Source organism: Hyperolius riggenbachi, chromosome 7 (genome assembly GCF_040937935.1).
Source record: "Hyperolius riggenbachi isolate aHypRig1 chromosome 7, aHypRig1.pri, whole genome shotgun sequence".
NCBI lineage: Eukaryota > Metazoa > Chordata > Amphibia > Anura > Hyperoliidae > Hyperolius > Hyperolius riggenbachi.
Window position 1 is genome coordinate 128,837,862 of NC_090652.1, and position 24,047 is coordinate 128,861,908.

The window sequence follows — 24,047 nt, forward strand, 5'->3', positions numbered from 1 at the left end:
TTTATCAAAATTGGAAATGCTAGGGGTAAAGGAGACACTGTGGTAAGTCACCAAGTTTTATGGTCAATGTGAACTAGGCTTTACTTTCAATTATGTTCTGCTTCTATAAAGTGTTCGTCCTCATTGATTCAAGACAAGTTGATTGTTATTTGTTACACTTGCAAGTAGGGGAAATGTAGGCATAGGCCTTATTCACGTTACCGTCCGGCCTTTGTACTAGTGCAGAGAGGGGAGCACAGTAATGTAGGAATAGGGAAGGGGCTAGATCACTAAAACTTTCCACCCACTGGATTGTAGGGACCGAAGGAAAAGACTGAAACTTATAAGCAAATTTACTGTGTGACAAGTACTAAAACATTAAAGGGCTCTGTTCATTGGAACTTCATTAAAATGTGAAGTAATACATATACAAGAAACACCTTTGCAAAAGGTGGATGGGCACTACAAAACTAGCTGACCTCTTGACCATTTTGCATCTCAGCTGTTCACAGTTTGTTCTGAGGACCAACACTGGACTGTAAACATCATTGAGGTATAAAATGTCCAGAAGGTCAGCATGTCTTTCCCAGCACTCAGTTTGTCTTCTGTATTTGAATGTTGCATGATTGATCAAAGTTACTGTTATATGGGCAGATTGCTCAAGTTTTTCTCTACAATAGTAAGAATATAGATTTTCACGTTTGTTTATGGAGCATGAGATTGTGTAATTACAGCGTATGGAGCATTACTTAGAAATGTGTTTATGGAACATGACTTAGAGATGTGTGAAATGATGTACGGTATGTGAAATTTCTTTTTGCTTTTTTAACCTCCTTAGCGACACTGTGTTGGGCATACCACTTGCTGGCCTCAGAAGTCCCCCATGCATAATTAATGTGATCCAATGTTAGCTAGCACTAGGCTAGCTAGTACAAGTGTCCAGCTCCCCCGATTGCCTGCGATCCCCCGCGATCCCCCCATTAATACATTACCCAGCCATGATCCAGCAATCGCGTAGCCTCCCTGCACAGCTTTGGTCTCTCTATGGGGAGGATCGGGTTTGCGCATGACGTCATGACGTTGGCGACGTCATGACGTCATGTGCAATCCTCCCCATAGTGAAGACCGGAGCTGTGCGGGGAGGCTGCGCCGATCGCTGGATTCAGGCTGAGTAATGTCTAAATGGGAGAGTGGCGGGGATCGGGGGTGCCGGATACTTGTACTAGCTAGCCTAGTGCTAGCTAAAGGTTTTAAAGCCATTTGATCACATTAATTATGCATGGGGACACAAACTGGCAAATCCCTCCTGAGCAGCGTAACGCTCAGGAGGTTAAACTTTGTCCTGTTGCCACTGCAGTCTTTAGAGCCACTGATATCTATTGTATTTATTTATTTCACCAACCTCACTCTATGCTTACCTCTAATAAATTTCACTTAAAGTGGGGGGGGGGGGGGGGGGGGGCGTGGCCTGCTGTGCGTGTAAATGGCAGCTTGAGATGTGAGCTCCGTCAAAAACCTCCATGAACGGCACAAAACAGCCCTTTCAATGCTAAAATGCAACCTAACCTGGAAGGTGAGATGCCCATGGATCTAGAGGCGAGTCGTAAAAGGAAAAAGGGACTCGGTAAGCCGCAGAAATGGACTTCTACCCGGAACGCAGGTGCAACACTAGCTCCCTTCTCCAAGATGGCGCTGAGGGAGGTGACCCGCCACAGACCGCGGCTTCAATGGAAAGGCAAGCCACCTCAGCTGACAGAGCTTCAGAGACAGCAGCAGCTTTCCGACACTGAGGACTCGCCGGCAGACGGTTCTCTCACACAGCGGAGCCCAGTCAAATCTAGGCTGAGGCTTCCAGAAGACCCCGATGACATCCACAAGGTAGGCCCTGCAGACACTAGCACTACCCATGCAAACACAGCGGCAGCACAGTGCCTGTTAGAGGATCTCCACACCACTGACCAGCCCTTAACACAAGATGCTATGAAAAGTATGGTTCTGATGTTAAAAAACTCCATCTCTGCAGACTTTACGGCACTATCAAAATCTGTAAGCTCTTCTATCAGTGAAATGGAGGACAGGATTTCCACCGCAGAGGACAGGATTATAGCTACTACAAGGGAACATAACAAATTAATTGACTCCCTTGACCATAACACAGATGAGATGTATCAAATGAAAAAAAGCTGATTGACCTAGAAGACAGGAACAGGAGACAGAACCTAAAAATTAGAGGGATACCCGAGCAAGTCACAAATGATCAGCTCAAACAATACTTGCTAAAGCTCTTTAAAGCCATTTATCCTAACACCCCTGAGAAAGACGTCATTATAGATAGAGCACACAGAGTCCCTAAACCAAACCATCTGCCTGATAATATACCAAGGGATGTTGTGCTTAGACTTGCATTTTACCATGCCAAGGAAGCAATACTACTCTGAAAAACAGCAAAAGCTTACCTGAAATGTATAAACAAATACAAATCTTCCCTGACCTCTCACAGGCTACTCTCAAAGTCAGAAAAGATCTGAAGAATGTCACAACTACATTAAACAACCATCAGATTAATTACAAGTGGGGCTTCCCCCTCAAGCTACTAGTTACCAAAGCAGGGAAAAATGATGTCATCCAAAGTGTTAAGGAAGGCCTTCATCTAATTAAAAGCTGGAAGATTAAACTAGACTCGGCTGCTCCATCAACCTTCAACCAAACGCTTCCCCAACAAAACAAGGATATATTTGACTGGCATACCACCAAAAAGTGAAGGAGAGGTTTCGCCATTTACTTCCAGTAACCCCTCGGGTTGCCTTTTACTAGTGCCTCCTTTTCTGCTAGGATCACAAGCCCAGATCCTCGCTAGCCCTCTTCTCATTCTACTCACTTTCTAAAGTGATGAATCAAACAGTTCCTGAGTTAGTGTTATTGTTCATGCTATCTATGACATCCCACTCCATGTTTTTTGAAACTGTTACATTACTATCTGCTACAATACTCTGGACCCGACCTGATGCTACTTGATACTGGTTATACTCTCCAACCTCTTGGCTTCTTTTTCTACCATTAAAATTCATTTTTCCTGGACCCTATGGAACTTAAGTTCACCTCAATCAATGTTAATGGTCTTAATTCTCCAATCAAGCGGTTTGCATTCAATAAAGAACTGAAAAATCTAAAAACGGATGTGTAATGATCCGCTCAGCTGGCTGCACAGGCAGACAGCTGTTTGACCATTCCTTATGTCTGAGAGATGCAGGTCTCTGGAAAAGAGACCTGGCTTCATCTTGCAACTTTCAGAGTTGCTTTGCTGAGGGATTTGCACACATGCAAATTGCCCAGCTGTCTCATTTGAGGGCTGGCAGTATAAAAGCCTTCTGCTGACCAGAAGGCTTTGCTGGTCATAACGGTTTGTTAAATACACTCCTGGAGTGTCAGCCTTCCCTGTTGGATTGTTATAGGTATCTTAGAGTAATTCTGGGGACTGCACTTGGCAGCTCCTCTAGTGCAGTTAGCCTGCTTATTTGTTTTGTCTATGTTGCCTCTCTGCTGTGATTGTCCTGTCGCCAACGGTTGTCGATAGGAAATCACCCTGTCTGTCTGTGGGTGCTAACCAGTGCAGCGGTTGCTACTGGTAGCCCCTTCTGTTTCATCTGTCTTACTCGGATCGCACTCGCTCTGGCGGTAAGAGCAGTGGATCTTTCCTATCCTGTCCCTGAACTTGGATCGCACTCGCTCTGACGGAAAGAGCAGTGGATCTTTCCTATCCTGTTTCCCGTTCATCTGCGTGTCTTGTCTGATACGAACGCTTGCTGTAGGCTCGGTGAGGTAACCCTTAAGCAGGTGCTCGCGTTCTCTGTTTTGTGTTTGGGTGGCGGGGGTTAGTTAGGCGTGCTTGTCTCTGTTGCGCTTAACGTGCAGAGATCACACTGTAAACGCGTTCGCTGTTTTGAATGAGTGCAGGGTTCGCGTTTAGTTAGCGTTTGTTATTTTCCTTATCTTCTCATTGTATGATTTGCTTTGCCTTTGCTACTCTCGTGCCCTGTCTTGCTTTAGCCTTGTGTCACCTCTGGCAATCGCCTCTCTCGCGATTGCGTTCCTACTTCGTATCTGCTGTTGTGTGTGCACCGTCGCGGGTTGGCGACTAGATTGGTGCACACACATACATTCTGTCCCTGTGCTCATTCTCATTTGCAATCACTTCTCTTGCGATTGCATCCCACTTGCTTTCCTCTGTTGTGTGTCCACCATCGCAGGTTGGCGGCTAGATTGGTGCACACACATACATTCCTCCTCTGTTCTTATTCTGTCTTGTGTCACTGTTAGCAATCGCCATCTCTTGCGATTGCCTTCTCACCTGATCTTCATGGTTGTGTGTTCATCGTCGCTGGGTGGCGACTAGATTGGTGGACACACATACACCCTGTCGCTGTACTCTCTCTCTTTAAGGGCTATCTTGCCCTGCGTTCTTCCCTTCGTACAATTCCTATCTGGCGTCTGTGGCAGGGCAGAGGATCTGTTCCTCTGCTCTCCACAGCTCCATCTGCCAGCGGGGGACCGGAGCAGCAGTGAGTGACTATGAGGGCACAGGATGGCTGCATGGGGCTGGTAGAAGCCCCAGGTAAGTGAAACTCATTTTTTTTTATTTTGCTTGAACCTTCCTTTTAAGGTGCATTAATAAATCACCCTCACTTTGTTAAATCATGTTACTGAACTTAGTCCTTAAAAATGTAAATGATTACCACTAGTGGTGCAAGTTCATAAAGCTAACCTTCCCATTTTATTATAAATAAGAATACTATGTCAGTCCTAGAAAATTTTAAGAAAAAGGTAGAAATTATATGGTTTCTGACATCTTTACACCCTTATACTGTATATATGTATTTAAAAAAAACTATTGACAGGGCTGTTATGTTGATCTTCTGACCTCAAAAAAGTATTCAGATCAGATGCTGATTGTAGTCTTACTGCTCTGGCTGCATACTTGTTATAGATGTGTGAACGAGAAACTATTAATCCCATAATTTAATCAAGACATCCAAACAATGGACATTTTAAAAAAGTGAATAAGAATGGAAGAACCCATACACAAAAGCAAGTCAAGTTAATAGAATTTTTGCTGTAGCATGAGAAATACATATACAGTAAAAACAGTTCAGCCAGATTTATACAATTTACTCCCATTCTCTTGTTTCTAAATACCATATAGATATAGAAGTAAGATGGAAAACAGACACTCTGTTGGTTTGACCTTTCCTCCAGTTTCCAGGTTGTTATAGATTGTATTATCAACTCCTACTTTTTTTAAATGTTAACTTTATATGGTTTCCATGTACTGGGTGTTAAACACCTAGTAGCTGTCAAATATATGAAAACAGACTCCTAAAAAAGTCTCTGATGTCCAGCAAAGTAAGATGCCATACAATAAGGCCTGGTTCACATCTGCATTTGTGAGCCAAACTGATCCAGTGAGCGGATCCGGTCACCTCTGGAGATGGCCAGAACCTCCGATTTTAGGTTCGCAAACCTCCGCAAACGTTCCCAAACTTGCAAACTTTTGCTAACCGCAATAGACTTCAATAGGGAGGCGAACTTTGAAAACTAGAAACATTTATGCTGGCCACAAAAGTGATGGAAAAGATGTTTCAAGGGGTCTAACATCTGAGTTTTTGCATGGATGAGTGGGATAGACGGCAAAAGTCCCGGGGGAAAATCTGGATTTGACGCAAAGCAGCGTTTTAAGGGCAGAAATCACATTGAATGCTAATTTGGAGGCCTAAAGTGCTTTAAAACATCTTGCATGTGTATACATCAATCAGGGAGTGTAATTAGAGTACTGCTTCACACTGACACACCAAACTCCCTGTGTAATGCACCGCAAACAGCTGTTTGTGTAGTGAAGGCCGTGCTGGACTGGTGAGCTCCATGGCGAGAGTGCAGGTCGTGGAAGTTTTCAAGCCCATATGGTCGCCCGGTCGTAGTAGCTCAGTGATAGAACAACAGTGACTGTCCAGCTGATCGAATTTGGTCTCTCCACAATTAAGCAACGACCTTATTATCTTGGGTGTGCCCCCCCCCCCCGAGACAATCATATAGCCGGCGGTCATTGCTTCATTGTGATATGCAAGCCCCTTCACCGCGGCAAGGTAACGATCACAAAGGGGAATTGGCACATGTACATGCCTTGTGTTTTGTTGTTGCAGCTGCAGTAAGCCAGAAAAATTAGGCACTCATGTACACGCACCAGAAAAATGATTACAGCGGCCTTAAAAATTCAGGAATCCGCCTGGAGTCCTGGACCCTGTTGGTGGTGGCGGAGAAGGCAGTCAAGCGGCCTGCAGGCAGAGATGCTGTGTGGGGACCGACTTAGTCCTGGGGCAGGCAGTCACATGGCGTGCAGGCAGAGATGCTGTGTGTGGGGACCGACTAAAGCTCAACACACACCATACAATCTTGGTTGTACAGATTTACCAAATCTATGTAGTATAAGGGCCAACAGATTGAAAATACCTTGAATGATTGAATGGATAAGCTCTTATACTACATGAAACTGGTAAGATTGAACAACCAAGATTGTATGGTGTGTGTTGAGCCTTAATCTTCAGGCAGGCAGTAGCCCTCTGGGATCCATGCCTCATTCATTTTGATAAAGGTGAGGTACTGAACACTTTTGTGACTTCGGCATCTTCTCTTCTCAGTGACAATGCCTCCAGCTGCGCTGAAGGTCCTTTCTGACAGGACGCTTGAGGCAGGGCAAGACAGAAGTTGTATGGCAAATTGTGACAGCTCTGGCCACAGATCAAGCCTGCGCACCCAGTAGTCCATCGCTGCTCATACTGTTGATGGTTCTTTCTCTACCATTGTTAAAGAAAGTGTACGGCCAGGGAGTCAGGGTTCGATTCCGGTCCGGAGTTGGAGCCTGAGAAACGGCTACCACCACACATCCAAGAAAGGCAGCAGGCATGGCATGCAAGTCCCGAGGTAGTGACAAAAAATAACAATACAGGAGGACTTTCGAGGCCCTGCTGTATATGAGACAAATCAATTTAAAATCCTTTAATGAGAATCTGTTATGGAGGGCAAGTCTGCCATCCATTCAAGTGAAAGGTATGCACTGACTGCCAGGTATAATACAATGTGCAGTCACAGATGCAGTGAAAGGTATGCAGTGACTGGTATTACAATACAATGTGCAGCTGTCACACAGGTGCAGTTAACAGGTATGCTCGGAGTGGTATATTACACAGTGTGTGGTCACACAGGTACTGTGAACAATTATGCAATGACTGGTATTACAAATGTGCACCCGTCACACACACACACAGGTACCGGACAGGCACAGTGACACTGCATGTGCTCACGTAGGTAGGTGGGTGCACTGAAGGGAACAACAGGTAAGTATATGCAGTGATGGGTATTACAATGTGCACCTGTCACACACAGACAGGTAGTGGACAGGCACAGTGACACTGCGTGCACTCACGTAGGTAGGTGGGTGCACTGTGAACAACAGGTAGTTATATGCAGTGATGGGTATTACAAATCTGCACCTGGCACAGTAGTTATTACCACCAAGGGGCCAAAACCCAGCTGCAACTGACTGACAGGGCTGTATATAATGCAACTGGGCCACACACAAAAAAATAATAATAATAGATCACAAGAACAAGATTAGCTCTCAAAAGAGCTGTTGAGGGGTGCTTTTTTAGCAATAAGAATCAGCAAGGAGCAAGCTAACAAGCCTACAAGAGCCTAACTAAGCTTTCCCTATGAGAGTCTGCAGCAACTCTCCCTTTTCTAATTACTGCAGGCACACGAGTGAGTCCAATGCCTGACGCTGCCTGCCTTTTATAAGGGGGGTGGGGCTCCAGGAGGGAGTGTAGCCTGATTGGCTACAATGTGCCTGCTGACTGTGATGTAGAGGGTCAAAGTTGACCCTAATGATGCACTATGGGGGCGAATCGAACTTCCGGAAAAGTTTACGGTTCTCTGCGAACGCGAACCACAGAAGTTCGCAGGGAACCGTTCGCCGGCGAACCGTTCGGGCCACCTCTAGTCACTGCTTCACCGGATCCGGATGGCTTTGTGCACACTGCAAAACGGAAAGTGAAAACGAATCTGATCAACGATCGATCAGATAATTTTTCACTCAGTTTGCAGTTGCAGCCACCCAACTCAGTTGCAGCCAGCAGTAGAGGCTTCCTCTTCTTCCGCTGTGACTACACAGCATGTCATGTGACTAGTCACATGACGCGTCATGTAGTCACATAACACGGAAGGAGACGGAAGCCTCTACCGCCGGCTTCAAAAAAGCATTAGGTGTGCATTTTACCCTCCCTCACTCACCTGCCCGGCTGCTGCACCCTCCCTCACCCTCCCACCGCTCAGGTTCACGACCCCACATCCCCCCACCCCTGCTAGGCAGAACGGTCCACAAAATTAGGGCCCATTTTTCGATCCGGGGACCAGAATGTATGGAACGTATCCGTACCAATGGACGCATGTGTCCAATAGGTTAACATCGGATCCTTTCACATCCGTTCCGTTTGTACAGTTTACGTTCCAGTTGCGTTCCACAAAAAAACGCAGATGTGAACCAGGTCTAATTAAAGGACCGCTGTCGCGAAAAAAGTAGGCAGTTAAAATCTGACAGAACCGATAGGTTTTGGCCCAGTCCATCTGCTCATGGGGGTTTCTCAAGTTTTTTTTTGTTTTCAACAGCATTTCCTGAACAGCAGTTGCAAGGTCTAAATGACAAAATAGTGTGCAAGTGAGTAGGAAGGCTGATTGACATCTTACCATTTTGGCAATTAAACTGCTGTTCAGGAAATGCTGTTGAAAACAAAACAAAAAAAACCCTGAGAATCCCCCATGAGGAGATGGACTGGCCCAAAACTTGTCTCATAAATGGAACCATATCAGCACATTTAATGTAAATATGTAAGAGGGTTACATCACAAAGACACACGCAAGAGACTCATGGAAACATAATATATATATATATATATATATATATATATATATATATATATATATATATATATATATATATATATAGGATTTTCTCAAAAAATTAGCATAGTGTGATAAAGTTCATTATTTTCTGTAATGTACTGATAAACATTAGACTTTCATATATTTTAGATTCAAATACACACAACTGAAGTAGTTCAAGCCTTTTATTGTTTTAATACTGATGATTTTGGCATACAGCTCATGAAAACCCAAATTTCCTATCTCAAAAAATTAGCATATTTCATCCGACCAATAAAAGAAAAGTGTTTTTAAAACAAAAAAAGCCAACCTTCAAATAATTATGTTCAGTTATGCACTCAATACTTGGTCGGGAATCCTTTTGCAGAAATTTTAATGCGGCGTGGCATGGAGGCAATCAGCCTGTGGCACTGCTCAGGTGTTATGGAGGCCCAGGATGCTTCGATAGCGGCCTTAAGCTCATCCAGAGTGTTGGGTCTTGCGTCTCTCAACTTTCTCTTTATAATATCCCACAGATTCTCTATGGGGTTCAGGTCAGGAGAGTTGGCAGGCCAATTGAGCACAGTAATACCATGGTCAGTAAACCATTTACCAGTGGTTTTGGCACTGTGAGAAAGTGCCAGGTCGTGCTGAAAAATGAAATCTTTATCTCCACAAAGCTTTTCAGCAGATGGTAGCATGAAGTGCTCCAAAATCTCCTGATAGCTAGCTGCATTGACCCTGCCCTTGATAAAACACAGTGGACCAACACCAGCAGCTGACATGGCACACCAGACAATCACTGACTGTGGGTACTTGACACTGGACTTCAGGCATTTTGGTATTTCCCTCTCCCCAGTCTTCCTCCAGACTCTGGCACCTTGATTTACGAATGACATGCAAAAGTTGCTTTCATCCGAAGAAAGTACTTTGGACCACTGAGCAACAGTCCAGTGCTGCTTCTCTGTAGCTCAGGTCAGGCGCTTCTGCCGCTGTTTCTGGTTCAAAAGTGGGTTCATGCTTCCATCTGCTGAAAAGCTTTATGGAGATGATGATTTCATTTTTTACCATGACCTGGTACCTGCTCACAGTGCCAAAACCACTGGTAAATGGTTTACTGACCATGGTATTACTGTGCTCAATTGGCCTGCCAACTCTCCTGACCTGAACCCCATAGAGAATCTGTGAGATATTGTGAAGAGAAAGTTGTGAGACGCAAGACCCAACACTCTGGATACACATGCTTCTATCTAAGCATCCTGGGCCTCCATAACACCTGAGCAGTACCACAGTCTGATTGCCTCCATGCCACGCCGCATTGAAGCAGTCATTTCTGCAAAAGGATTCCCGACCAAGTATTGAGTGCATAACTGAACATAATTATTTGAAAGTTGACTTTTTTTGTTTTAAAAACACTTTTCTTTTATTGGTCGGATGAAATATGCTAATTTTTTGAGATAGGACATTTGGGTTTTCATGAGCTGTATGCCAAAATCATCAATATTAAAACAATAAAAGGCTTGAACTACTTCAGTTGTGTGTATTTGAATCTAAAATATATGAAAGTCTAATGTTTATCAGTACATTACAAAAAATAATGAACTTTATCACAATATGCTAATTTTTTTTAGAAGATCCTGTATATATATATATATATATATATATATATATATATATATATATATATATATATATATATATATATATATATATATATATATACAGTGGGTTGCAAAAGTATTCGGCCCCCTTGAAGTTTTCCACATTTTGTCACATTACTGCCACAAACATGCATCAATTTTATTTGAATTCCACGTGAAAGACCAATACAAAGTGGTGTACATGTGAGAAGTGGATCGAAAATCATACATCATTCCAAACATTTTTTACAAATAAATAACTGCAAAGTGGGGTGTGCGTAATTATTAGGCCCCCTGAGTCAATACTTTGTAGAACCACCTTTTGCTGCAATTACAGCTGCCAGTCTTTTAGGGTATGTCTCTACCAGCTTTGCACATCTAGAGACATCTGAAATCCTTGCCCATTCTTCTTTGCAAAACAGCTCCAGCTCAGTCAGATTAGATGGACAGCGTTTGTGAACAGCAGTTTTCAGATCTTGCCACAGATTCTCGATTGGATTTAGATCTGGACTTTGATTGGGCCATTCTAACACATAGATATGTTTTGTTTTAAACCATTCCATTGTTGCCCTGGCTTTATGTTTAGGGTCATTGTCCTGCTGGAAGGTGAACCTCCGCCCCAGTCTCAAGTCTTTTGCAGTCTCCAAGAGGTTTTCTTCCAAGTTTGCCCTGTATTTGGCTCCATCCATCTTCCCATCAACTCTGACCAGCTTCCCTGTCCCTGCTGAAGAGATTCACCCCCCGAGCATGATGCTGCCACCACCATATTTGACAGTGGGGATGGTGTGTTCAGAGTGACGTGCAGTGTTAGTTTTCCGCCACACAGCGTTTTGCATTTTCGCCAAAAAGTTCCATTTAGGTCTCATCTGACCAGAGCACCTTCTTCCACATGGTTGCTGTGTCCCCCACATGGCTTGTGGCAAACTGCAAACGGGACTTCTTATGCTTTCTGTTAACAATGCCTTTCTTCTTGCCACTCTTCCATAAAGGCCAACTTTGTACAGTGCATGACTAATAGTTGTCCTTTGGACAGAGTCTCCCACCTGAGCTGTAGATCGGCCAGAGTCACCATGGGCCTCTTGACTGCATTTCTGATCAGCGCTCTCCTTGTTCGGCCTGTGAGTTTAGGTGGATGGCCTTGTCTTGGTAGGTTTACAGTTGTGCCATACTCCTTCCATTTCTGAATGATCGCTTGAACAGTGCTCCGTGGGATGTTCAAGGCATTGGAAATCTTTTTGTAGCCTAAGCCTGCTTTAAATTTCTCAATAACTTGATCCCTGACCTGTCTTCTGTGTTCTTTGAACTTCATGGTGTTGTTGCTCCCAATATTCTCTTAGACAACCTCTGAGGCCCTCACAGAGCAGCTGTATTTGTACTGATATTAGATTACACACAGGTGCACTCTATTTAGGCATTGGCACTCATCAGGCAATGTCTATAGGCAACTGACTGCACTCAGATCAAAGGTGGGCCGAATAACTATGCAGACACCACTTTGCAGTTATTTATTTGTAAAAAATGTTTGGAATCATGTATGATTTTCGTTCCACTTCTCATGTGTACACCACTTTGTGTTGGTCTTTCATGTGGAATTCCAATAAAATTGATTCATGTTTGTGGCAGTAATGTGATGCCCGGTAGAAGCCGCTGCAAGCGGCGAATCACGAAGGCAGATGTCCCAGGCTGTCGCATCCCTTCCTCCTCCCGCTCTCTACATTGGTGAGTCTTCCTCTGGCGCAATTTTCCTACTTGGTCACACTGACCAGTGTTTCACTTTACTTCCACTTTCTTGCTTCTTGTCACATTTTCCGGTCTTGTACATCTGAATTGACAGGTACATCGCACTCTTCAGCATTTCTACCTCATTTTTCATTGCACTATTAGCACTTTATTACCCTCCTTGTCCATACATTGTTTAGGAGGCTTCATGCAGTTTGCACTTGTCACTTTCCCATCAATGTGTATACCGATTTTGCATTTGGGGATTGAGTGAAGGGTTGGGCTTTTATCATTGATGTTTCATTCATTATTCATTATTATAGCCATTGGCTACATTATTCATTGTGACTACATGGGGTCTAGTGTTCAATCGTGTGCAATCATATTTCAATAAAGTTCATTTTTCTTGACCTATTATACTTTGTGTGGTGCGGTCCCTATAGGATTCATTTTTGTTGGTAGGTTTATACATTTGTCTGAATCCTTTTCTACACACACTTTAGTTGATCATTGATATACAAATGAGCTAGGATACATGTACTGGTGCTGCCCTTTTTGTTTGATGTTAGGATGTAGCAGTAATGATGACAAAATGTGGAAAACTTTAAGGGGGCCGAATACTTTTGCAACCCACTGTATATATATATATATATATATATATATATATATATATATATATATATACACATGCATATATATATATATATATATATATATATATATATATATATATATATATATATATATATATATATATATATATATATACAATTGGAGTGTGGTGCCAAAAAAACTCACAGTAAGTGGAAGGTGTGTTCATCCATGCAAACACCCTAAGGGTAGTGGCCAAATCAAGGGCATCCCAGCATTAACCTCTTGCACTCACAAAATACAGGCAGGCCCACACAGAAAGTGATTGAAAAAAACTCTAAAAGTGTTGTTAATTGAGTTGTCATGAATACATTAACAAAACAATGCAGCATTTGCATTAACCACTTGAGGACCTAGCCTTTACCCCCCCCCCCCCCTTAAAGAGACACTGAAGCGGAAAAAAAATATGATATTATGATTTGTATGTGTAGTACAGCTAAGAAATAAAACATTAAGATCAGATACATCAGTCTAATTGTTTCCAGTGCAGGAAGAGTTGAGAAACTCCAGTTGTTATCTCTATGCAAACAAGCCATTAAGCTCTCCAACTAAGTTAGTCGTGGAGAGGGCTGTTATCTGACTTTTATTATCTCAACTGTAAGTGAACTGTTTACTTTTTCTCTGCTAGAGAAGAGGTCATTACTTCACAGACTGCTCTGAAAGACTCATTTTGAATGCTGAGTGTTGTGTAATCTGCACATATTATAGAATAATGCATTGTTAGAAAAAACACTATATACCTGAAAATAAAAGTATGAGAATATTTTCTTTGTTGCTAATCTTCTAGAAATTATTCATAGTACACAACCAATTCATTATATCATATTTTTTTTTTTCGCTTCAGTGTCTCTTTAAGGACCAGCGCTGCTTTTTCAGATCTGTGCTGGGTGGGCTCTACAGCCCAGCACAGATCAAATGACAGGCAGAGCGACCAGACCACCCCCCTTTTTCCCCACTAGGTGGATGATGTGCTGGGGGGGTCTGATCGCTCCTGCATGCTGTGGGTGGCGGGGGGGGGGGGCACCTCAAAGCCCCCTCCACCGCAGGATTTCCCCTCTCCCTCTCCTCCCTCCCTTCCCCGAGAGATCGGAGGCTGCACAGGAACGGATCTGTCCTGTGCAGCCTCTAACAGGCTCCCCGCTGTCATGTGACAGCGATCCCCGGCCGCTGATTGGCCGGGGATCGCTGATCTACTACAACGCTGCTACTGTAGCAGCGTTGTAAAAATGTAAACAAAGCGGATTATTTCCGCTTGTGTTTACATTTAGCCTGCGAGCCGCGATCGGCGGCCCGCAGGCTATTCACGGAGCCCCCCGCTGTGAAATGACAGGAAACAGCCGCTCGCGCGTGCGGCGGTTTCCTGATTAATTAGCCTGCAGCCGGCGACGCTGGTCCTGCAGCTGCCACTTTGCCGACGCGTGGTATGAGTGCGCGGTCGGCAAGTGGTTAAGCTAGTTCACCAAATGATGTTTACCACTTAGATCTGGTCGGTACGCTAACTAGCATCACTAAGCATGCAAGCATACATTTCTGATATAAGCTTGATTTTACCACTCCCCTAAGCACTTGACTTAGCCTATTCAGGGTATTTGCAGGGATGAGCACCCCCTCTGTTTGCTTATGAGCATTTTAATGTGCTGTCTTTTACATAACCATAATATGTATGGGCCCCTTTAGTCAGGTTTTGTGTGTGAACGACTTGTTCTGTTATTTGTATTACCTGATTCTGGGCAGTAATCCACAAAGGCAATACTCCATTGTCCCACCATTCTGACATGTTTTGTGTTTCTCTGTAGGGAATCTTCAGTTGAGTCTCAGGATTATGCATAAGATTGTGGATGACACCATGATCTTCAACCCAGCGTCCTAAAATGTATATAGAGAAAAAAATAACTAATGTTTGGCCTTAAAGGACTACAGAAGAGGCTATTGGTCACTCCTTTTTGAGTCCTCTTTGTCTGGCGCTCCTGATCATCTAGTGCAGCCCTTCTAAACTTTTCATACTGAAGCAACTTTCTAAGGCCTGGTTCACATTAGCGTTCGCTGTCCGGATTCGCCTGATCGGATCCGGACCATATACTGTACAAACGGAATGTATGTTCCATATAGCAATGCAAAGTCTATGCGGACGTTCACATGCGTCCGTTCCGTACAGAACGGAGCCGGATCGGATCCGGACTCTGGACACTTTTCCAACATGCGCTATTTTTCGGGTCCGGATCATCCGGCCCACGCACCCGGACCGGAGCCTGACTGCACCATCCGGAAATAGAAAGCAATGGGAAACGGAAAGCACAGAACACACTGGCTACAAACACCTGACGTTCTACCCCACTTCCTATTCGTATTCTAGCGGCCATTTTGGATGGGGACACATGGGCCAAGCATTTCTGGAGTGGAGCAGCAGTGACTAACGTGCTGGATCTGTTTGGCAGTATGTCGGAGGTGGAGGTGAGGCCTAAACAGCAGAGGACCTGATTCTACAGGTGCACCTTCTGCTGACCTCCCAGACCCCAACAATTATATAGTTTTATTTATAACTTTTACCAAACGGATCCGGATCGCAGCCATATACATACCTGATGCAACCAGACCGGATCCGGTCCGGTCATCTGGTCCGTTTGGCACAGAAGCGCAAGTGTGAACGGGGCATAATAGTTTTAGGATAAAAGGGCTATCTGTGTAAAAGCCAGCTGTGTTCAGGAGGCAAATCTTTCTGGGACAAAAACACAGATAACCTCAGGAGCACCAATATAGTGTAGTATTTGCTAACAATGGAATAATTAGTAAAAAGAGTGTTACTCACAAAATGTAGTTGCTATTAAAGCAACCATGGTACAAGGCTTGTGGTGGAGAAAGCCCCTCTCTACTCAGACATGCAGTGTCTCCTATAGATGGGAGTGGGTCACACTCTGGAAGCAAAAACCCTTTGGCTGTAGGGGATTTATTATGATAGATTCCTTAGGGAAAGGGGGGGGGGGGTGAACAACAGTGGGAGGGAGGAGGTGCTCCTCCCCCCCAAAAAATTGACAACATTCTAAAATAGTAAAACATCATTCACCTCAATTAAGTATAACTGACATAAAGAAAATAAATAAATTTATTGAGATTAAGACACAGTGTAATCGCAGGAGCACTATTATCTGCAGACACTATATTAAATTGAGGAAGCGGGTGGGGGGCAGTGGTGGGCAGATAATTTCCGTGATCACAGAATATGTGATTCACCAGCACTTTTCACTATTCGACTTACGAATCTGAATCCGTGATCTATTCTGAATTACGGAAATCGGCCACGGAAATTCCGTGATTGCATTTATTTGGAATGCAGTCACGGCCGTGATTGCGGTTGAAATCCGTGATTAGGTCGTGATAGGACGGAAATGGGCAGAATTGACATCCCTGGGCCAATCAGAGGCCCCGAGCCAGGCCCTAGCAACCAATCATAGGAGGGGAGGCTCTGCCCCCCCCCTCCTGTATATAAAGTGGGGGCTATTTCCAGAGCTCCGTCCTTGCTAGACTCTGTGGCACTGAGAGGATCATCTCCAGGCCATATTGTGCATCAGCAAGAGCATTTTCAGTCCTTACATTGCCCTTATACTGTATCTGATATTTGTATTCAGCTAGCTAGCCAGTGAGTGATTACTTAAGTTAGTTGTAGTCAGTGTAGTTGTCAGTGAGAGATTGTCCTGATTGCTGTGCTTAGTGCAGGCAGGTTCAACTTCACACTGATTCTACTGCTCTATTACTGTATACTTGTTAGCTAGGTCAGCCAGCCAGCCAGCGATCAACTTCAGTTAGCTGCAGTCACTGCCACTGTTGTTCAGTCACCAAGTTTGGTAGCTGTGTGGACGTAAATAAAAAAACACAGGAACACCGGGAGCCCTTGTGGTATATTATCTCAGGGTAAATGGTCTAGGAAATAAGAGTAACGCTACTCACAAAAGTAGGTTGCTTTAAGAGGCAACCACTCTGTCTTTTCCTAGGGATGGTCGCTGCTCCTTGAAAAATTCCTCACTTCCAGCCGGTCGTGAGGGCCCCACGTAGTGGGGTGGTAGACATGAATTATATTGATAGTAGGAGGCGCTCTTTATATTATAGGTGGTTCAGCAATAGAGTATATATATATATGGATAATGTAACGATTGTGGAACTTTCTCCGTGATCAGCGCACAACGCGTGCGCTGATACGGCGGAAATCCTCCACAAGCGTATAATTGCAGGAACCCAGCAAAAGGTGCTACGCACCCGTAGAGGGAAATTCCTGTCGGCAGATGGCGCTGAGGAGTGCAGAGGAACCAATCCTCTGTACCTCCACAAATGCCAGACAGGAATTGTACGAAGCGCAGAACGCAATCGCAAGGGAAGCGATTGCAAATGAGAACGAGCAAAGGGACAAGTTGTATGTGTGTGCGCCAACCTAGTCGCCACCCCGCGACAGCGCACACACAACAGCAGATACGAAACAGAAACGCAACCGCAAGAAAGGCGATTGCCAAAAGTGACACAAGGCAGATCAGAACAGAATACGAAGATAGCAAAGGCACAGCAAATCATACAATGAAGAGATACGGAAAATAACAAACGCTTACTGAACGCGAACACCGCACTCATTCGCAACAGTGCACGCGTTCATGCGCGGTCTCCACGTGATAAGCACAATAGAGACAAGCACGCCTAACTAATCATCGACAGACAAACATGTAACAGAGGACGCGAGCGCTTGCTTAAAGAGACACTGAAGCGAAAAAAAAATTATGATATGATTTGTATGTGTAGTACAGCTAAGAAATAAAACATTAAGATCAGATACATCAGTCTAATTGTTTCCAGTACAGGAAGAGTTGAGAAACTCCAGTTGTTACCTCTATGCAAACAAGCCATTAAGCTCTCCAACTAAGTTAGTCGTGGAGAGGGCTGTTATCTGACTTTTATTATCTCAACTGTAAGTTAACTGTTTACTTTTTCTCTGCTAGAGGAGAGGTCATTACTTCACAGACTGCTCTGAAAGATTCATTTTGAATGCTGAGTGTTGTGTAATCTGCACATATTATAGAATGATGCAAAGTTAGAAAAAACACTATATACCTGAAAATAAAAGTATGAGAATATTTTCTTTGCTGCTAATCTTCTAGTAATTATTCATAGTACACAACCAATTCACTATATCATATTTTTTTTTTCGCTTCAGTGTCTCTTTAACGGTTACCTCACCGAACCTCCAGCAAGCGTTCGTAGCAGACAAGACAGACACACGAAAACAGGGACAAGCGAGAGATAGGATCCACAGCACTAGCGAAAGTGGCTAGCGCGATCCAGGAAGACAGAACAGAAGGATCCACAGTACTAGCGCAGGATGCTAGTGCGATCCAGGTACAGAGTAGCAGAACAGAAGGATCCACAGCACTAGCGCTAGGCCAGTGCGATCCAGGAAGGCAGAACAGAAGGATCCACAGCACTAGTGGAAAGTGGCAAGTGCGATCCGAGGAGACAGAACAGAAGGATCCACAGCTCTAGCGCAAGATGCTAGTGCGATCCAAGTGAGACAGATCAGAAGAGATAGCTGGTAGCAACCGCTGCACCAGCTATACTCCAAGAACAGAGATCAGAACGATTTCCTGTCGACCACCGCTGGGACAGGACAATCGCAACAGAACAAACAAAACAGATAAGCAATCCTAACTGCACTAGGGAAACCTGCCTAGCACAGTTTCAGAAATTACTCTAAGCTGAACTTCAAACAAAGAGTAAGGCTGACAATCCTCCAGGAGTGTTTCACAGGAAGGAATCCTTATGACCAGCCAAGCATTGTGGGAAACACATAGTACTTATAGTACACGCCTCCAATGAATGTGGCCAGGCAATTTGCATGACAACGTATGCAAATTCTTTAGCAAGCACAAGCTGCAAAACTGACAGAAGCTCTTCTTTCCAGAGTCCTGCAGCATGCAAACCTAAACAATGGTCAAAAAGCTGCCTGCCTGCACAGGCAGCTGAGCAGATCATTACAGTACCCCCCCCCCCCTCCAGGGTCGAATTCCAGACGACCCTCAAAACTGCTATTAGCAAAAGACTCCAAACGAAGACTCATGAAGGTCGGGACAGCCCGACAAGGTCCAATTCCAGAGTCAGTCCACCCGAAACCGACCTCATCGGAAACAGAAGCCACCGAAACATGCCCATCAGCACTACAAGTCTCAGCGTAACACCCATCAGGACTGTGGATACCAGAGAAGAAGCCACCGACACCCTCCAGACAATACCCACCACCTTCCAAGGAGCGTCCGAAAATAACAAATCTGCCACAAAACCTGTTCGAAGTGTCTCTTTCAAAACAAAAGCCGCTGTTGATCTTATTCAGGGTACCAAGCAAAACTTCTCTCGGAATCTCCCAGAACGCCTTGAAGCTCCGCAGAGATTCCAAGAAGCCAGAACGCTCACCAGGCTCACATGGAGAGCTACCAAGCACCCCCATGGAACCTATGACAGTTCCAGATTCAGAATTAGCAGGACACCCATCAAGATCAGGACTTTCAGGGACCACTTCTGGGCATGCAAGCAGGCAGGCTAAATCAGAACATGTCTCCACCGAGGAAGCATCTGAGTACGCTGGTAACCGAGGCACACTTGGGCTTTCTGGGTCACAGAGCACACTGGGGTACACCAGCACAGGAGAAACCTCAGGGCACGTCGGGGAACTGCCAACCTCACAGTCTGGCACGACCAGACCAAAACCAGGACCGGGCAGAAAATCATCACGAGTGGAGGTCACAGGTACTGGTATTTCAAAAGAAGACTCGGTCTCAGGCTTAGAGATCTCAATAATTGTAATGGTATCTGACCGAAATTCATCATTGACTACCCATGACTGAAGCTCCACCAGAGCTGAAAAGGTAGCCAGCAAGGCAGCAATGCCTACGGAAGAGGGCAACACCTCAGAAGGACTTGGGGGCAGGAGACATCTCCTACAAGTTCTGCACCCTTTGGGAGGAGCTCAGAGACCTCCAGAACATCAAACAAGACCTCAGGAACATCATTTTCCAGGTTTTCTAAGAAGGATTCTGAACTATCCATGTTACAGGGCTGAACATTAAATACCTCCTGCAGGCAGGGAAGATGTCCCAGGAATGGTTCCACCATAACCTGAGACTGAACTTCATCATAATTAGCGGGATGTACAGGAATATTTACTGGAACACACGCTGACTCCCTAACTTCATTCTCACTGTACCCAGAATTCTGTGTGGCAGTCAAACTAGCTTGTAACTCCAAAACTGCAGAAAAACAGGTGAGTATAGTGGCAATACCTAGACAAGCCTCTAGGGACACTGCAGGGGATTCTAAGCAAGGCCACATTGACTCATCCAGAGTACAGGGTGCAGAATCAGCACTTCCCTCAAAGGAAGAAAGGGCTCACAAACATCAGTGTGAAAGGAAAACATGTTTCCATTCATGGTACAGGGCAGGTTCAGAGAAAGCGTCTCTGAACAAGGCAAAGAAGGTTCAGCATCAGATTCGCAAAACCGAAGCGCTGTCTCACTCTTAGATTCGGCTAACAATGTCGAATCCGAGGAGTCAGAACGCAAAACCTGCGAATCAAAAATCACCTTAGGTTGTGAAACTGATGCTTCCATAGCGCAAACCTCCGCGATCTGCGGGGCAGACTGTAAGGTGTTCAGGACAGAAACACTGGGGCAACTGTCACCAGGCAACGGGCCCATACAGGTGTGAACAGGGTGAGACAGAGACTCATCTGCAGAAGAAATAGCGACATCAACAGGATAAACTTTATTAGGCATATTAATTTTACTTTTGACGCTGCATAGTCGAGAAATTTTCCCCATAGCAGGGTCACAGACGGAAGATCTCAAAGATCTGTTTCTAAATGACAGAGGATCCCACACATCCTTGAGGAAACCGGCAGACTCATGCCGATCACAATCTGCAGGAACATCCGAGAAACAGGCATCAGATCGCACAGATTCAAACTGCACACTGTCAGGAGCGAATCCTTCAGGATTCGCACAGGAATCAACTACAGCGGCACCCTCATTCATTTCAGATTGCACCAAGTCAAGACTCACATGCTTTACCCCAGAAAGAAAGGAACAATCATCCGAGAACGATGTCTTTTTATTGGAAACAATCGGTTGGTGTGTGTGCAACTCATCCAAAATGGTTTGCCATACATAGATCACCAGATCCACATCATCCTTGTCACATTCATCGGAATCAATCAGAAGGTAGATAGAATCGAGACAAGCATTCAAGACATCTTCGCTTTTTGCGATGTAAAAATCGCAAAAGGCTTTCCAATCAAAATCAAATTCCTCCAGCAAGGCCCCAACATCCCAGGAAGCAAATGGGGGTTCAAACAGGCCAGTATCCAGAAAATCTCCATATGGGTGGAGATCAGGAAGAAGAACAGATTTTTTAACTGCTGTAATATAGTGTGCAATCCTACCTGTAATAGCATCCACATAAGCTTTGGATTGGGGCAACGAAACCTGAGACTGAGAAGTCTCTCTGAAATCATCACATTCAAGTGCTTTCCCTACTTCAGAGTTTACAGGACTAATTTCTTTATTTGTAGTTGCTATGGGCAACGGATTTTTCCACTGGGAAATCTTCCTAGATCTTTTACGTTTAGACTTAGCAGCTCTGGATGGCTGCTTTTTGGATGAAAGAGTAGATGGAACAGCTGATTGAGCTGCTGACAACAACTCATTAAGGGGGTATGGTAATTGAAGTAATCTCAGCCAATTGTGAATTAAAAAGGCCAAGAATTCCAGGAGTCTTTGACTCAGGGTGGTATGATCTAACACATCATAAGCCCACATTGACATTTCGCCCCCCAACAGAATGTAGACCATTTGGGAGGCCCAGGTAGACACTGGGGTGCATTGGAATTCAGGGTTCGCCAAAAGTTTAGTGCACAAAAACTCGTCTGCTGACTCAGGTTCAAGATTTTTAAATCTCTTAAAGGTACTAGAGCCATACTCGACAAAATCGTACAAATCGGAAATTCCCTCTACACTGGGAATTTTGGTTGGGCTGGTCATACTGTAACGATTGTGGAACTTTCTCCGTGATCAGCGCACAACGCGTGCGCTGATATGGTGGAAATCCTCCACAAGCGTATAATTGCAAGCACCCAGCAAAAGGTGCTATGCACCCATAGAGGGAAATTCATGTCGGCAGATGGCGCTGAGGAGTGCAGAGGAACCAATCCTCTGTACCTCCACAAATGCCAGACAGGAATTGTACGAAGCGCAGAACGCAATCGCAAGGGAAGCGATTGCAAATGAGAACGAACAAAGGGACAGGTTGTGTGTGTGTGCGCCAACCTAGTCGCCACCCCGCGACAGCGCACACACAACAGCAAATACGAAACAGAAACGCAACCGCAAGAAAGGCGATTGCCAAAAGTGACACAAGGCAGATCAGAACAGAATACGAGGATAGCAAAGACACAGCAAATCATGCAATGAGGAGATACGGAAAAATAACAAACGCTAACTGAACGCGAACACCGCACTCATTCGCAACAGTGCACGCGTTCATGCGCGGTCTCCATGTGATAAGCACAATAGAGACAAGCACGCCTAACTAACCATCAACAGACAAACATGTAACAGAGGACGCGAGCGCTTGCTTAACGGTTACCTCACCGAGCCTCCAGCAAGCGTTCGTAGCAGACAAGACAGACACACGAAAACAGAGACAAGCGAGAGATAGGATCCACAGCACTAGCAAAAGTGGCTAGCGTGATCCAGGAAGACAGAACAGAAGAATCCACAGTACTAGCGCAGGATGCTAGTGCGATCCAGGTACAGAGTAGCAGAACAGAAGGATCCACAGCACTAGCGCTAGGCGAGTGCGATCCAGGAAGGCAGAACAGAAGGATGTACAGCACTAGCAGAAAGTGGCTAGCGCGATCCGAGGAGACAGAACAGAAGGATCCACAGCGCTAGCGCAAGATGCTAGTGCAATCCAAGTGAGACAGATCAGAAGAGATAGCTGGTAGCAACCGCTGCACCAGCTATACTCCAAGAACAGAGATCAGAACGATTTCCTGTCGACCACCACTGGGACAGGACAATCGCAACAGAACAAACAAAACAGATAAGCAATCCTAACTGTACTAGGGGAACCTGCCTAGCGCAGTTTCAGAAATTTCTCGAAGCTGAACTTCAAACAAAGAGTAAGGCTGACACTCCTCCAGGAGTGTTTTCACAGGAAGGAATCCTTATGACCAGCCAAGCATTGTGGGAAACACATAGTACTTATAGTACACGCCTCCAATGAAGGTGGCCAGGCAATTTGCATGACAACGTATGCAAATTCCTCAGCAAGCACAAGCTGCAAAACTGACAGAAACTCTTCTTTCCAGAGTCCTGCAGCATGCAAACCTAAACAATGGTCAAAAAGCTCCCTGCCTGCACAGGCAGCTGAGCAGATCATTACAGATAAATAACGGTGTTTGCCTACCTTATTAAGGAAGACTTCCACTTTTTTGTAAAAGGTATATTTATTAAAATAATACCAAGCACTGCAGACAATGCGTTTCGTGGCTCAAACCGCTTCCTCAGGTCAAATGGGTGATTATGCTTGGGAGGTAAAGAAAACTCTTAGCTCTTTTCCTTCTAATTCCATCAACAAGTTTTGTAAGCCAAGAACTAAGAGGCTTAGTTATTTTGGTATCAGGGGCAGCCCCTCAGGAGTTACTTCACCAGAACCGCTCAATCCTGCTCGCCCCAGCCAGTGGCAAGACTGGACAGACTGACGTGCACCCAAGCTAAATATGTTGGTGTCATGTGGGGCTAGATTCAGCTGGCTCCAACTCCTTGACAGTGCAGATGGCATATGGCAACTCCTCAACAGACAACATACAACTATGTCTGGAGTTTGCTGTGCGCATAGTTCAGACAGGCCACGGCGCTGTCCACTGATTTTTGTGTTCTATTACTGTATTCAGTATTTTCTTATCTTTTCTGAAAATCAATAAAAGCCCCCTGTTATATGCCGTCTGTCTGTCCTCAGGCCCACACACACGTATTGATTGTTAAAATCAGCACACTTTCTTCACCTCTA

The 24,047-nt window shown here is 44.7% G+C and overlaps 1 protein-coding gene across 1 annotated transcript in view; it reads right to left on the reverse strand.

The window, feature by feature from the left end:
* The window catches only part of LOC137526106 (ectonucleotide pyrophosphatase/phosphodiesterase family member 7-like), a 118,958-nt gene that overhangs the window by 26,121 nt on the left and 68,790 nt on the right, over positions 1-24,047 (reverse strand). Inside the window, exon 4 of the mRNA XM_068247322.1 lies at positions 14,674-14,819. Within this exon, the coding sequence (XP_068103423.1) occupies positions 14,674-14,819 (146 nt within the window). The remainder of the gene's footprint in view (positions 1-14,673; positions 14,820-24,047) is intronic.